At 35.6% G+C, this 13,390-nt stretch overlaps 1 protein-coding gene across 3 annotated transcripts in view; it reads left to right on the forward strand.

Moving 5' to 3' along the window:
* LOC113060197 (FH1/FH2 domain-containing protein 3-like) overlaps window positions 1-10,450 on the forward strand; it is a 169,383-nt gene extending 158,933 nt beyond the window's left edge. For 2 of the 3 annotated variants that reach the window (XM_026229090.1, XM_026229092.1), the window contains 9 exons: window positions 448-630; window positions 1,898-2,017; window positions 2,874-3,035; window positions 3,579-3,769; window positions 4,066-4,258; window positions 6,331-6,354; window positions 6,870-7,050; window positions 7,185-7,346; window positions 8,192-10,450. In XM_026229090.1, coding sequence (XP_026084875.1) covers window positions 448-630; window positions 1,898-2,017; window positions 2,874-3,035; window positions 3,579-3,769; window positions 4,066-4,258; window positions 6,331-6,354; window positions 6,870-7,050; window positions 7,185-7,346; window positions 8,192-8,274 — 1,299 coding nt within the window. In that variant the 3' untranslated portion in view covers window positions 8,275-10,450. The remainder of the gene's footprint in view (window positions 1-447; window positions 631-1,897; window positions 2,018-2,873; window positions 3,036-3,578; window positions 3,770-4,065; window positions 4,259-6,330; window positions 6,355-6,869; window positions 7,051-7,184; window positions 7,347-8,191) is intronic. The other variant, XM_026229091.1, reaches the window with a different exon arrangement.
* Window positions 10,451-13,390: the final 2,940 nt, after the last annotated feature.

Consider the following 13,390-nt stretch of genomic DNA (forward strand, 5'->3'; position numbering starts at 1 on the left):
TACAGATCTGAGGTAAATATCTCAATATCAACATGTGAATAATGGAGCTCCCAGTTTCTCATAAAATCTGTAATTTTTTATCTTTCGTCATGGGAAAAATGGATTAGAGTGTTTCTCTCCACCCTTTATGTCTCTGCAGAGAGTTATGTTTTCACTGACAACCTCAATTTATGCTTCTCAAGAGTTTATCAAAAATGTTGTTCTGGTCAGGAGAAATTACCTTTTTTATTCAATTATTCAATTATGCAACAGCAGGATATGCCCATACCAGTGAAATAGTCATTATTTCCCACATTTTTGAGTAATGCCCTGTCTTCCCAGGTGTTGTTATTCATCAGCGCTCAGATGAGTGATGGAGCAAATGCCTTTCTAGGGGTGAATCCCCATATATAATGGTTTTTGACAATGATACTAACACTCCCTTCTGGGTCTCATGCTCTTTCGTAGAAAATCCTGACAATGATTCCTACGGAGGAGGAGACGCAGAAGATTCAGGAGGCCCAGCTGGTGAACCCTGATACTCCTCTAGGCAGTGCAGAGCAGTTTCTCCTCATTCTGTCCTCCATCAGTGAACTGTCTGCTCGCTTGCAGCTCTGGGCCTTTAAGATGGACTATGACACTCTAGAGAAGGTCGGCCTCATGTTATGTTACCCCACTTACTACAAATTAAATGACATCATGGTGGTTTGGGGTCAATTGTTTTTGACCTCTCCTTTTTTTCTAAAATGTCAGCAGAGGCTTTAACTAGTGGTTTGCGGCCCAAAATTGGGATGGAAGGTCTGGTCTGACAGAGTAATGGATAGCAGGGAAAAATCTACGCTAAATATAACCAATAAATTGCAAATAACTCATGTAAAATTTGGATACAGCCTGATACATATACAGTTTGCTTGACATGTACTTAATTCAAAAACCATGAACCAATGAAAATATTTTTTTTATGTAATAGTTAAAGTTAAATAATTTAATAAATTATTGGCAGAGAACATGAAATTAAAGAAATGTAAAAGGAAATTTACAACAACAACAAAAAAGTTGGTTTATGTTATTTATGGTAATATTAATATCTACTTTAATGCAATAAAAACTATAATAATGTGTTACAATTTAAATTAAAAAAAAAAAAAAAAATATATATATATATATATATATATATATATATATATATATATATATATATATATATATATATATATATATATATATATATATGCAATTTATTCCTGATGGTAATGCTGAATTTTCATCAGTTTAACACACACACACACACACACACACACGTTACAAACTGTATATTCTATGGCCCTACACCAAGCCTACACCTAAACCTAACCCTCACAGGAAACTTTGTGCATTTTTACTTTCTCAAAAAAACTCATTTTGTATGATTTATGAGCGTTTTGAAATATGGGGACATGGTATTGTCCTCATAAGTCGCCCTCTCCTTGTAATACCTGTGTCATACCCATGTCATTATACAGAGATGTGTCCTGATATGTCACAAAAACAAGAGCACACACACACACACACACATAGTATTTATTTTACATTAAAATTACATTTTATTTTAAATAATAATTTAATGTGTTCTTGCTGAATAAAAGTAGTAATTTCTTAAAAAAAAAAAAAAAGTCTTGCTGTTCCATACATTTTTTATTTAATTTCTATAAATCTGTATAAATATATTAGCATTAATATGAAAACATACATTTTAGTGTATTGGTGGGTGTTGTTAGAAAAATTTTAGGACTTTTGGAGTTTCTCTGTTATGATGAACAATTGTGGTACTGTGTTCAGACATTAATTTTAAATGTAGAACCAAATCCACCGGTCTACAAAATTCTTTCCTATTTTTAACCCCGTCTTTTCTCTCTCTCTCTCTCTCTTTCTCTCTCAGGAGGTAGCAGAGCCACTACAGGACCTGAAGGAGGGCATGGACCAATTAGAAAAGAATAAGACCCTGCGCTACATCCTTTCAACTCTGTTAGCTATTGGCAACTTTCTCAATGGGACCAATGTAAGTGCCGGCGAATTCTGCAGCTCTTCTTTCAACCACTAATCTCTCCATCTCCATCTGTCTTTCTTTCTGTCTGCCTGCCGTACTCGCTTAGATCTTAATAACATTAAAAAGGCTGATGGAGATAAACCTGATAAGGTGGTGAGTTTGGCATGAAGTTTATGTTACTGTAAACCATGGAGCATGGGCAGCAGAACAAAGCCAGCGAGAATCATGTCACATCCGTGGGGATTTCTCCATTCCCAGCTCTGTCGTGCCTAACAGACTTGCAGACAGGATTGAGATTCTGTTAATCATATGTTAATGAAGCATTGGTCAGAATCATAGACTCTGCACATGTTCAAAGCGCTTTTATCGTAATGCAACTGATGCTAATCAACTAAACTCATGTCAGAATGAGGCCTTTTTTAGAAAACGATTTGATGATGGAAAGATCCAGAGTGGCTGAAAACCTCAAGATGTGTGTGATTTTCCACATCAGAGCTCATTTCGTCTCCACACATATACACGTTCAAATTGATCTGACATAAAATGTCCCTGCTTTTCCGGCACACATTACACATTTCTTTCTTTTCGTTCCATTTTTATCCTTTCATCCTCACCAACTGTGGACAATTTCCTGCCTATATTTGTATACAATGTTAATTTTTCAAAATGCCCAAACTCACATAATGTACATAGTAAGTGTATACATTACACTGTATTTTGCCTCTAATATTTCGCTGATAAACATTAAACATATATATGGTTTGCTAAAAACAAATAAGCAATAAGTGATCATATTTAATGTGTGGGTTTATTAAGCACATTTTACACAGTCTTTTTGGTCTTTTTATTTCTGTAATTGTGTTTTCAGGCTAAAGGCTTTGAGCTGAGTTATCTAGAGAAAGTTCCTGAAGTGAAGGACACCGTTCACAAACAGTCTCTGCTGCATCACGTCTGCTCCCTCGTCGTGGAGAAGTTTCCAGAGAGTTCAGACCTCTACTCTGAGATTGGAGCCATTACTCGCTCGGCTAAAGTAAGCAGAACTATCATAACACTTTTACAGCACTAACACCACTGATTTTTGTCGACTTCCAGTGTTTTTTTTATATATAAATCTCATAGATTGCTATGAGAATGCACACTCACTGCTATGCAATGAAACACCTAGAGAGAGAGAGAGAGAGAGAGAGAGAGAGAGAGAGAGAGAGCATCTTGTACTTAAGTGGAAACAAGAACAGCTGACCTTTTGTACAAAAATTTTACAAATTTGATTAGTGACCTATAAATAGTGCAGAATAGTATCTCGTCTTTATAACATTTCATTGTTTGAAGTATTTCAAAAACTCAAACTTTGTTTAGTTCTAGATTTAAATTAGATTTAAATTCCAGTATTCAATATCGTCTCAGAAGTTTTGGACCCCAGTGTACAAACAATGACAGTGTGCCATGTACAAAGGAAGAAATCATGGCTTCACAATTCCATGTGATGTTGCTAAAAGTGATGCATAGCTTTTGAAGTGAATAGACCAATCACGAGATGCCTTTGTTGATCACCGGTTGTCTTTGTCTTCTTCAGGTTGACTTCGACCAGCTGCAGGATAACCTATGTCAGATGGAACACCGCTGCAAAGCATCCTGGGACCACCTGAAGATCATCGGCAAACATGAAATGAAACCAGCCCTCAAGCAGCGCATGTCAGACTTCCTTAAAGACTGTGCAGAAAGAATTATCATCCTAAAAATTGTCCATCGCCGCATCATAAACAGGTGCCTTACAAATAATTGATCACATTAAGACTGTGTGCACATGAAAATGAGAATTTAAAAAAAAAATAATCTGGTTGATAGTTCAGACTGACATTTTTATTTTTTATCTGTTTTTTTTTTTTTTTCTAAACATATTTGAATGTGGTTTGGATGTAGTTTGCAAAAATGTGGATTGAATTTGTTTTTTTTGTTTTTTTTTTGTTCTGATGATGTATACGCCAAAAGCATCAGCATCCTTTTGCTCTGTGTGAACCAAGATGTTTGAAGAGCGATGTCGCTGTGTGTCTGATCTACAGGTTTCACTCATTCCTGCTGTTCCTGGGCCACCCGCCGTACGCGATACGAGAGGTGAGCGTCCACCGCTTCAGTAAGATTTTGAGTGAATTTGCTCTTGAGTACCGCACCACCAGAGAGCGAGTGCTTCAGCAGAAACAGAAACGAGCCAATCACCGCGAGAGGAACAAGACACGGGGCAAAATGATCACAGAGGTGAGTCTGGACAATTGTATTACAAGATTACTACAAGGATCAATTTAAAGGGATAGCTCAGCCAAAAATGACAATTCTGTCTTCTTTTACTTACCGTTGTGACGTTCCAGACCTGTCTGAATTTCTTTCTTCTGTTGAACACGAATGAAGATATTTTAAAGAATGTTGGAAACCAGCAATTTTTACAGCCTTTTTCTATTAATCTAGATTGATTTTAATCTATAAAATGCATTTTCAACTTTTTAAGTTGCATAAATCAGTTTTACCTAGATTAATAAAAACTTTTGTTAATAAGGTGAACATATTCCATTGCATCTTCTCCTAATTTAATTTATTTCCGCAAATAACGCCATTGACACAACAGATGACAGTGGATGATTCAAAAGCCAGACGATTCAAAGAAAATAGGATATAAAATAACTCTGCCTTTATTCTCCTGCTTCAATTTATGTGTGACTCTGGTCTTAAGTCGCTTGGGTATATTTTTAGCAATAGCCAAAAATCATTAGGATATTAAGTAAAGATCACGTTCCATGAAGATATTTAGTAAATTTCCTTCCGTAAATATATCAAAACGTAATTTCTGATTAGTACTATGCATTGCTAAGAACATAATTTGGACACCTTTAAAGGTGATTTTCTCAGTATTTAGAGTTTTTGCACCCTCAGATTCCAGATTTTCAAATAGTTGTATTTCAGCCAAACATTAAATCAATTTAAAATAAACATCTCAATTTAAAAAAAAAAAAAAATGACACTTATGACTGGTTTTGTGGTCCAGGGTCACATATCTTCTTTGTTTGGGGTCTCACAAGTTTGACCCACATAGCAAATCTCAGATTTAAAAATCCCATATACAGAAAAGAACCCTCCGCTCTGTGCTTGTTTTCACTCTGATTTCTCTCAGACTAAGGTTCTTCATTTCTGTGCTTCATCTTTGCACCACAAGAGGGAGTCATTATGCTTTCAGATGCTTCCAGTGTCTCATTCACACTCTGTCTACTTGAGACCAATAAAGACTGATTCTTATCTCGTGTATGTTCCATTTTCCTTAGTCTGCTTCAGGGTGCTTAGAATAGCCACAAAACACGCTCACCACTTGCTTTAGAATAATAAAACATTGTAAACCAAGCAGTCTATTGTCATGGGTGTTGCAGCTCTGGACTTGCCCTGGGTATTTGTTACTCCAGGAGGCCAATTTAATGGCTCTCATGGGGGCTGTCATAGCCAGGATAGTCCTTCATGGCATGTTATGCTTGGCTAAGGTCTTCCTCAGTCTAAGAAGGAGGTCTAATTCGATCTCTGTGTGAAAATCCAAACCTTTGGATGTCCCTGTAGGAGTGGTGGGGTAAAGGCGGAAGTTCAGTTACGCGTGTTGCTGCAAACTAGTCAGCCCAAGTGGATTATGTAGAGACGTATGTTATATTTGTGAAACCGATTTTTTTTTTTTAAGCACATGCAATAATTGTGAATCTCACTAAAATTGTGCATATGACATTTTATAACACAAGCAAGAGTTAAGATCTTGCATAAAGTAAATTCATAGTTTTGCATTGTGACATTGTTTATTGGCAGTTAAGGGGCAAATATGCTTTTAATGCACTTTTGTCATTTCCATTTTTTAAAGGTGATTCTTGTTAAATGATTGTTTTACGGTCATTTTTAATATCCTTTTTAATTTTTTTAACCAAAAAAAAAAAAAAAACGGTCACATTTTATCCCAAAAATATCACATTTTAACCCCGTCCCCCTCCAAAAAAATGTATTCAGTGTGAAAATGTGTTGTTTTATTTTATGGTCATTAGAGTTGGTGACAATTTATCATCCTTTTTCTTATTTTTTATATTTTTATATTGTAATATATTGTAAGACCTGGCCATATTATTGACAGGTTTAAAAAATAAATAAGATAAAAACCCTAAAGAGCTGCCTCAAAGTGCTCTAGAATTAAACATGTTTTGAAACCTTTAAGAATCCTTAAATGCCAAATCAAATACCAAAAAAGTTTTTTCAACCCAACGTTTCCTGCTCATCTTCTCTGCCATGTGACTTCTATAATTTCTTCTCTGTAGAGTGATGAGGAAGAGGATGGCGAGGTATGCGTGTATCTGTGTGCTTTTCTGCACTTGTGCATGGATGGATTTCACGTTTTTTTTGTTTTGTTTTTTCCTGTGATTTCACTGACCTGTAATGTCTAGCATGTATTACCAGAGCATATGCAAGTTTGCACTGTACCTAGAGGACTCAGGGATCAATATTCTAATTGTTTCTTCTCGTATGCAACTATTGGGACTCTCCATGTGGATTTGAACAGAAGATAAGAGCATGTTTAACTACTGTAGAAATAACATGATGTTGAACAAAATCATCAATACAGAGTCTTCACTCGAGTCTTGATGCATTATTAAGCGACTGATGTGTGAATATTTTACTAAACCAGTATGAATAGTCATGTTTTGGGGTGATAGTGAGTATAACAGTGAATTATATTTTTGAATCATGTTTATATAAAACACACATTTGTCTGAAGTGAATCTAAATGCGGAAGATATGGAAAACAGTAATGATTGATACAACCATGAATTGATTTCTGTATCATTTCTCTCCTCAGAGTGGGAAGTTTGCAGGAACTCCTCTGGAGGGTCAGGAGTGTCAGCCGCAGGGTTTGGGCTACACGGAGGACGCAGCTGAACATGAGCAGATGACTGCTGTGCTTCGTACCAGCCTGCAGAGCGGCGATAGTCCATCCTCTGTACTCCCCGGCCTCCGCACACGGACTCGAGCCACTCGAGGTATATTCATATCTTTAGAGCTACAGATAATGCTGATTTGCAGTAGCTATAGGAGTCCTAAAAGGTCTGAATTTGACGCAAAAAAAAACAAAAAAACAATTGAAAGCAGTTCTCTCCTCATGTCTCGTTTCCAGGCCATACAGCACTTTTGTCTGCTGCAAATGAAGACGCTTCTAATTGCACAAATGATCCAGCGGATGAGATCATGGAACGGATTGTGAAATCAGCCACTCAGGTCCCCAGTCAACGCGCACAGCCCCGCGAGAGGAGACGCTCCAGAGCCAACCGCAAATCCTGTGAGTCTGCGAGAACTCCTGCTGAAAGCCTCATCCCTATGCCCTAAGGCCTTCAAAGAGTTTACCCTCAAGAGCAGAAATATTGTGAAATGTTATTACAGTTTAAAAAGACTAATTTATCATATTTTAAATGTAATTTAGTCCTGTGATGTAAAGCTGAATTTCCAGCAGCCATTACGCCAGTCTTCAGTGTCACATGATCCTTCAGAGATCATTGTGACATGCTGAGTTGGTGCTCAGGAAACATTTCTATGTATTATCAATGTTGAAAACGCTATAATATTTTGCACTCTGGGAACAGTGACACTTTTTTCTTTTTTTGATTTTTGGTAAATAGACATGTCAGAAGAACAGAATTTATAATAAATGTCTTCACTGTCACTTTTGATCAATTTAATTTGACCTTGCTAAATAAAAACAAATGAGTGTATGATATATATATATATATATATATATATATATATATATATATATATATATATATATATATATATATATACTATATTAATGAATCATTTTTTTTGAATGTTTTGTAAATAATTGCAGTTGAAAACCTATTTAGATATGTTTTAAATTAAAATGTAAATAAAAATATTACACTTAAAACTAAACATTTTTAACACATTATTATTATTTTTTTTTTACCATCCTTGTTTTGATAATTGATGATGATATGTGGTGATTTATTGATAATATGGGATTAGTTTGAATTGTGATAAATAAATAATCTTAGGGGGTTTAAATAATTCAAATTCTGTATCTCATCTCTCTGTAATATGTTTGTATCATGCGTTTCTCAACAGCGACTTCACTCTCTCATTCATTCCCTTTTGTTTTCTCTACAGTGAGAAGAACACTGAAGAATGGTCTTACGCCGGAGGAGGCGCAGGCGCTGGGGTTGGCCAGCAGCTCTGAGATGCAAGTGTGAGACAGCAGCCGCTCAGGGTCTCTAAACACAAATGAGCTGGAGAAGGTCACTGTAACTTGAGTTTGCTTGAATCTGGAGCGGGTGCAGGTTTCTGCGTTTGAACGGTTATTGGCGTGGACAATTTGTAATCTTACAGGTGAAAGGGATTATAATCACTAACCCATTATACTTTACTTATCCTGGAACATGTAGTCAGACCTTACTCCATTTACTAGCTTATGCATTTTGTCCCAAGAGGATCATTGAAACTACTCAGGTGCATGTTCACTGTTCCTGCAGATTGTTGATGATATCCCAAACATCCGTTTGATTGCATTTTTGGAAGCGAACAAGCACAATGTCCTGGTGCACAACATTTATAGATGCGCACACACACACACACACACACACAGCCTGCAGAATGCTGATTGTCCAGTTCTCCAGTACAGAGACCAATGTGCGTCTCTTACCCGTGTGGCCTTCAGAATGATCCCAAAGAACTGTGTTTGAAGATGACTGGATGCCCTCCCACCATTTTTGTTTGTACTGGCTGTTTTGATGAATATTAAGTAGCAGCACCTTTAGCGTTCCTATCTCGTGTAAATCAGCAGCGATTCTTCTCTGGTTTACTGCTGTGGTAAAACTTGTTTTGTTTTGTTTTATCTGTTTTAAAAAAGCAGGGCTTCTTACGTTAGGGAAAAAAGAAAAAAAAACGTAAAACCATGTTCTTTCATTTCTGCTGAACCTTGAAATCTCCTTTTGTGATTTAAACCTGTTTAGCTTGGATAAAGATGATCTAATTACTTTGCACACAAATGAGAACAAACTAGAAAGTCGTCTTTCTCTTTTTCCCTCCAGCTGTCATTTCCTCATACATAATCTCTATAGTAATACATTCATTTCATACCTTGCAACATGCAAAATTAGACAATTGTCTGTTTAAATGAAATAACTTCTATCCATATTTGTTTTTTTATCATTATTTCTATGAGTGCCTTGCAGAAATGTTTTTTGTGAGAATCTTATTTTTTGGTCAGAAAAGGAAGGAAGAAAGAAACATTCAGATTTTAGGGAATTTCAAGGGATATATATAGTTGACCCAAAAATGTCTATTTTGTCATTATTTCCTCTACAGTATTCTTAACCCATCTGGATAAATTGGATATTTTGATCAAGTTGTGAGTCCACAGTAAACTTTCTAGTGATCAGTGAATAAAAACTAGTTCTGTTTGTAATAGAAGGTTCAAATTATAGCCCACAAGTCATATGGATTAATGGTTTTGTTGCTTTTTCTGAATAATTGGTCAAAGTACATGGATGTATGGAAAAGAGCAGCATGACCATTCTTCAAAAATACTTAACATTTTTGACACATTGGTCATATCGGTTTGGAGAAATTAAATTAATGTTAGCCCAATTTTCATGAAAAAAAAAAGACAAAAAAATAATAATAACGTCAACACAGCCTTTTCATTTTCCCCCCTCATTGTGGTACCAATCAACCAACGTTTTTTTTTGTTTTTATTTTACCAGATTTTACCAGATACACATCCATTGTCAATGATAGTAGTACCATTCAGCACCTTATCATGTGTAGCATGCAATTTCGAAAGGAATTGGAAAATGTAATATTTTAGACGTTTTTTTCCACCTTTTCCCCTCAGATTTTTATTCTGAGTATCATGTGGATAAGAGATTAGATACATGTAAAGTAGAAGCTTGACATGAAGCTGTAAAATTGTGTAAATGTCACTTAAACGTTTTTATTTTTTTGTTGTGTTCATGTTTTGTTTGTATTTTGTATAGTATAGTGTATCATAGGTCAAAAGCAGTGTTATTTTGTGCAAATCCTAATTTAAGAGAAAATAAGCCATGCATGGTTCAAACAATAACAAATGTGTCAGCAGGCGATGTCATTAAGTGGGTGGAGCCTGTCATGTCCCGATATCCTGTGAACGTAGCTTGTGTTTCATGTGTTTACGCAGCACAGACTTGAAACATTGTCATGCACCCATCAGCCCTGCTCAAATGGCCTTTGATATTTTTGCACTCACATAGTTTCACCCATTGCTTCAAGTGCCATAAAACATTGGTTTTGAATAAAAGATGGTGAATGTGAAAATCTGACTTCTAAATTACGAAAGGAAAAGCATTTTCTGTACTTTGCAATAAAACGCTTTTACAGCAACATCAAGGACATAGAGTTGGCCTGATTCTTTCTTAGTAGCAGTGTAATTGTTTTCAGTTGAAAACGTGATTCTATTGAACCAAAATGTGTTTTTTTTTACTGCTAGATACACTGACCACAAATCTAAGTCTGTTTGCTCAAGTAAATGTGAGAAACATTTTAAACGATGTCACGTTGTACAATATAAAGGCACACCTGGGTGATATAAATTGTGATTGCGAGTCAAATTGGGTGATATAAAGTCACAACAACAAAAAAAAGTATAGAAAAGTACAAATTGAGAAGTATAGCATATGCAATTCACACACAAACTCTCCAAGAACAGAGTTGTTAGACATATCACCACCTTTATTTAGGGTCATGTACAGCAGATGGTTCTTTTGCAGTGTCACAGAGCTCCTCTAAAACGAGCTGTGACAACATCGAAACTGATGGAATCTCATTACAATCATAATTGTATGACAATTTTAGTGCAACAACAGACATGTAACATGCCTAATGCAGTAAAGATGTTGGTTGTACAAGACCATACAAAAACAACCTTGTGTTTGTTTGTTTGTTTGTTAGATATATCTATGGCAAAAGTGAGCTTGCATTTGTCCCCATAAATTTTTCAGCAAGAACAGAAAGATGCCAAGGAAAAGCAAAAAAATGTATATATATATTTATAGATATAGATATATCAATGGTAGGTCAAAAAGAAACGAAAAACCAAATAAGCTCAGATCACAGAAAGGAAATAAAAGACAAAATCCAAAGTCTAGGATTCATGGTAAAATCCAGTGCAAACTATGTCTTTTCTGCAAGTTGTATGCCAACTACAAACTAAAGAAAGTGATAAAAGCAAGAGAATATATATTGATTCCTAGCCTTTCTATGTCTACACGATAGCTACACAATGTCCCTGAACAATAGGGTCTGCACAGTACTAGAAGAAATGAATTGTAGAAATTTTAAGTTGGAAGGTTTTCCAAATAGAAACAGCAAGTGCACACCAATGAACGTTCATTCTGCTCTGATTTAGTATCTCTATAAAGCTGAAGGCAGCTTTACTTCTCCTTTTTGCAGTTTTACATGTGCACTTTTTAGGGCTGTAATATCAAATGTCGATTCCGAAGCACCAAAAGTTTTTTAAATCTGACAATGGTTTAAAAAAAAAGGAATGACATTTTTTTTGTGTGTGTATAATGCAGTTTCTTGAGGAATTATCACTCTAATACAGTTACCTGATGTGTAATAAGAGAAGAAAGTGTATTATTAACTGACAGTTAACTAGTAAAACCAATGCAGGTTTAAGACAATTTCAGCTTAGGACACATCAGGCAAAACAAAAAGAACGAAAGGAAATCGACCTGCTTCGTACAATAACTGCTGTTGACACAAACAGAAATTAATCTTTTTGTTTGTCCATTTTTCTGCAAACGTAAAAAAAAAAAAAAAAAAAAAATCATATATCAAGCATATGTTGTTTAGGCACTCATGATATGATAATAAAGTGAGTGCATGAGATAATAAAAAGAGTGCTTGCATTTCCCTCACATCCACCTCTGGATTTAGGTTTAACATTGCACAATATCATGTAAATTGCTTTTTTGGAGAGAATACATCTAGTCTTTTCTGGTTTGCATCATTTCAAGCTTCATTGCATATAGATTCCTCCGCCAGATTTCTCACACTAGCAAAGTAAATGTCAATTTAAATCTATAATACCGAATTAATTCATTTATCCACCCACTTGACCAGTCCTTACAGGTCGGGGCAAAATAAATTAGGAAGAAAGCACTCAAACTTAAGAGATGGTGAAGCACACTTACATATGATTAAAGCTTATCATCCACAGTGTTTTAAAAGCCTCAAATGGTTCTATCGGAACATAAACCCCACTTATCTAAACCAGTCAGGTAACTGGAGCATCCATATTTAAAAACTTTTAAGTTTTAAACTTGTTATACAATACTGTGCAAAAGTCTTAGCCCACTAGTAGTTACACCAACAAAAAAATGGTTTTACGTCAGTTATTTCTATCTTTTGCTGTAGTGTGACATTTAGTTTACATTTACGAACTCTATTTTTGCCATTGAATGTAATAATCCAGTGAGATTTTTGATCTCACCATCATCCGTCTGGAGTAACATGAAGAAACAGAACAAACTGAGACAGAATAAATCCAGAAGAACTATGGCAATGTGGCAAAGAAACCTACCTGCAAAGCTACCGTATTTTCATAGTTTGGCTGGTCCTGCGACTTATAGTCAGGTGGGACTTATTTATCAATATTAATTTGACATGAACCAAGAGAAATGAACTAAGAGACATGAACCAAGAGAAAACATTACCATCTACAGGCGCGAGAGGGCGCTCTATGCTGCTCAGTGCTCCTGTAGTCTACACTGAAGACATAGAGCGCCCTCTCGCGGCTGGAGACAGTAATGTTTTCTCTTGTTTCTAAATAAATGCAACTTATAGTCCAGTGCGACTTATATATGTTTTTTTCCTCATCATGACGTATTTTTGGACTGATGCGACTTATACTCAGGTGCGACTTAAAGTCAGAAAAATATGGTACCTGAAAAACAATGCACAAGTGCACCTAGGACAAAAGCCTTTTTTTTTAAACGCATACTGTGTTCACACCAAATATTGATTTATTTTAGTTAAAGTTATTTAATCAAATTTTAATTAATTAAAAGTGAATTAATAAAATCTATTTATGGCATTTTTTGACGTCATCCTCGATTTACAGCATTTTACACAAGTGCGTAAAACTTAGCAGAGTACTGTAGCTTTGCAGGTTTCTTGAAACGTTTTGTAGACATTGCCACAGTTCTTTCTCAGTTTGTTCGGTTTCTTCTCGTTATTGCAGAGAGACTGGATGATGGTGAGATCTGACCCTCTCTCTCACTGGATTATTACAATTAATGGCAAAGATAATGTTTGGAAATGTAAATT

The sequence above is a fragment of the Carassius auratus genome, chromosome 41 (genome assembly GCF_003368295.1).
Source record: "Carassius auratus strain Wakin chromosome 41, ASM336829v1, whole genome shotgun sequence".
NCBI classification, from domain to species: domain Eukaryota; kingdom Metazoa; phylum Chordata; class Actinopteri; order Cypriniformes; family Cyprinidae; genus Carassius; species Carassius auratus.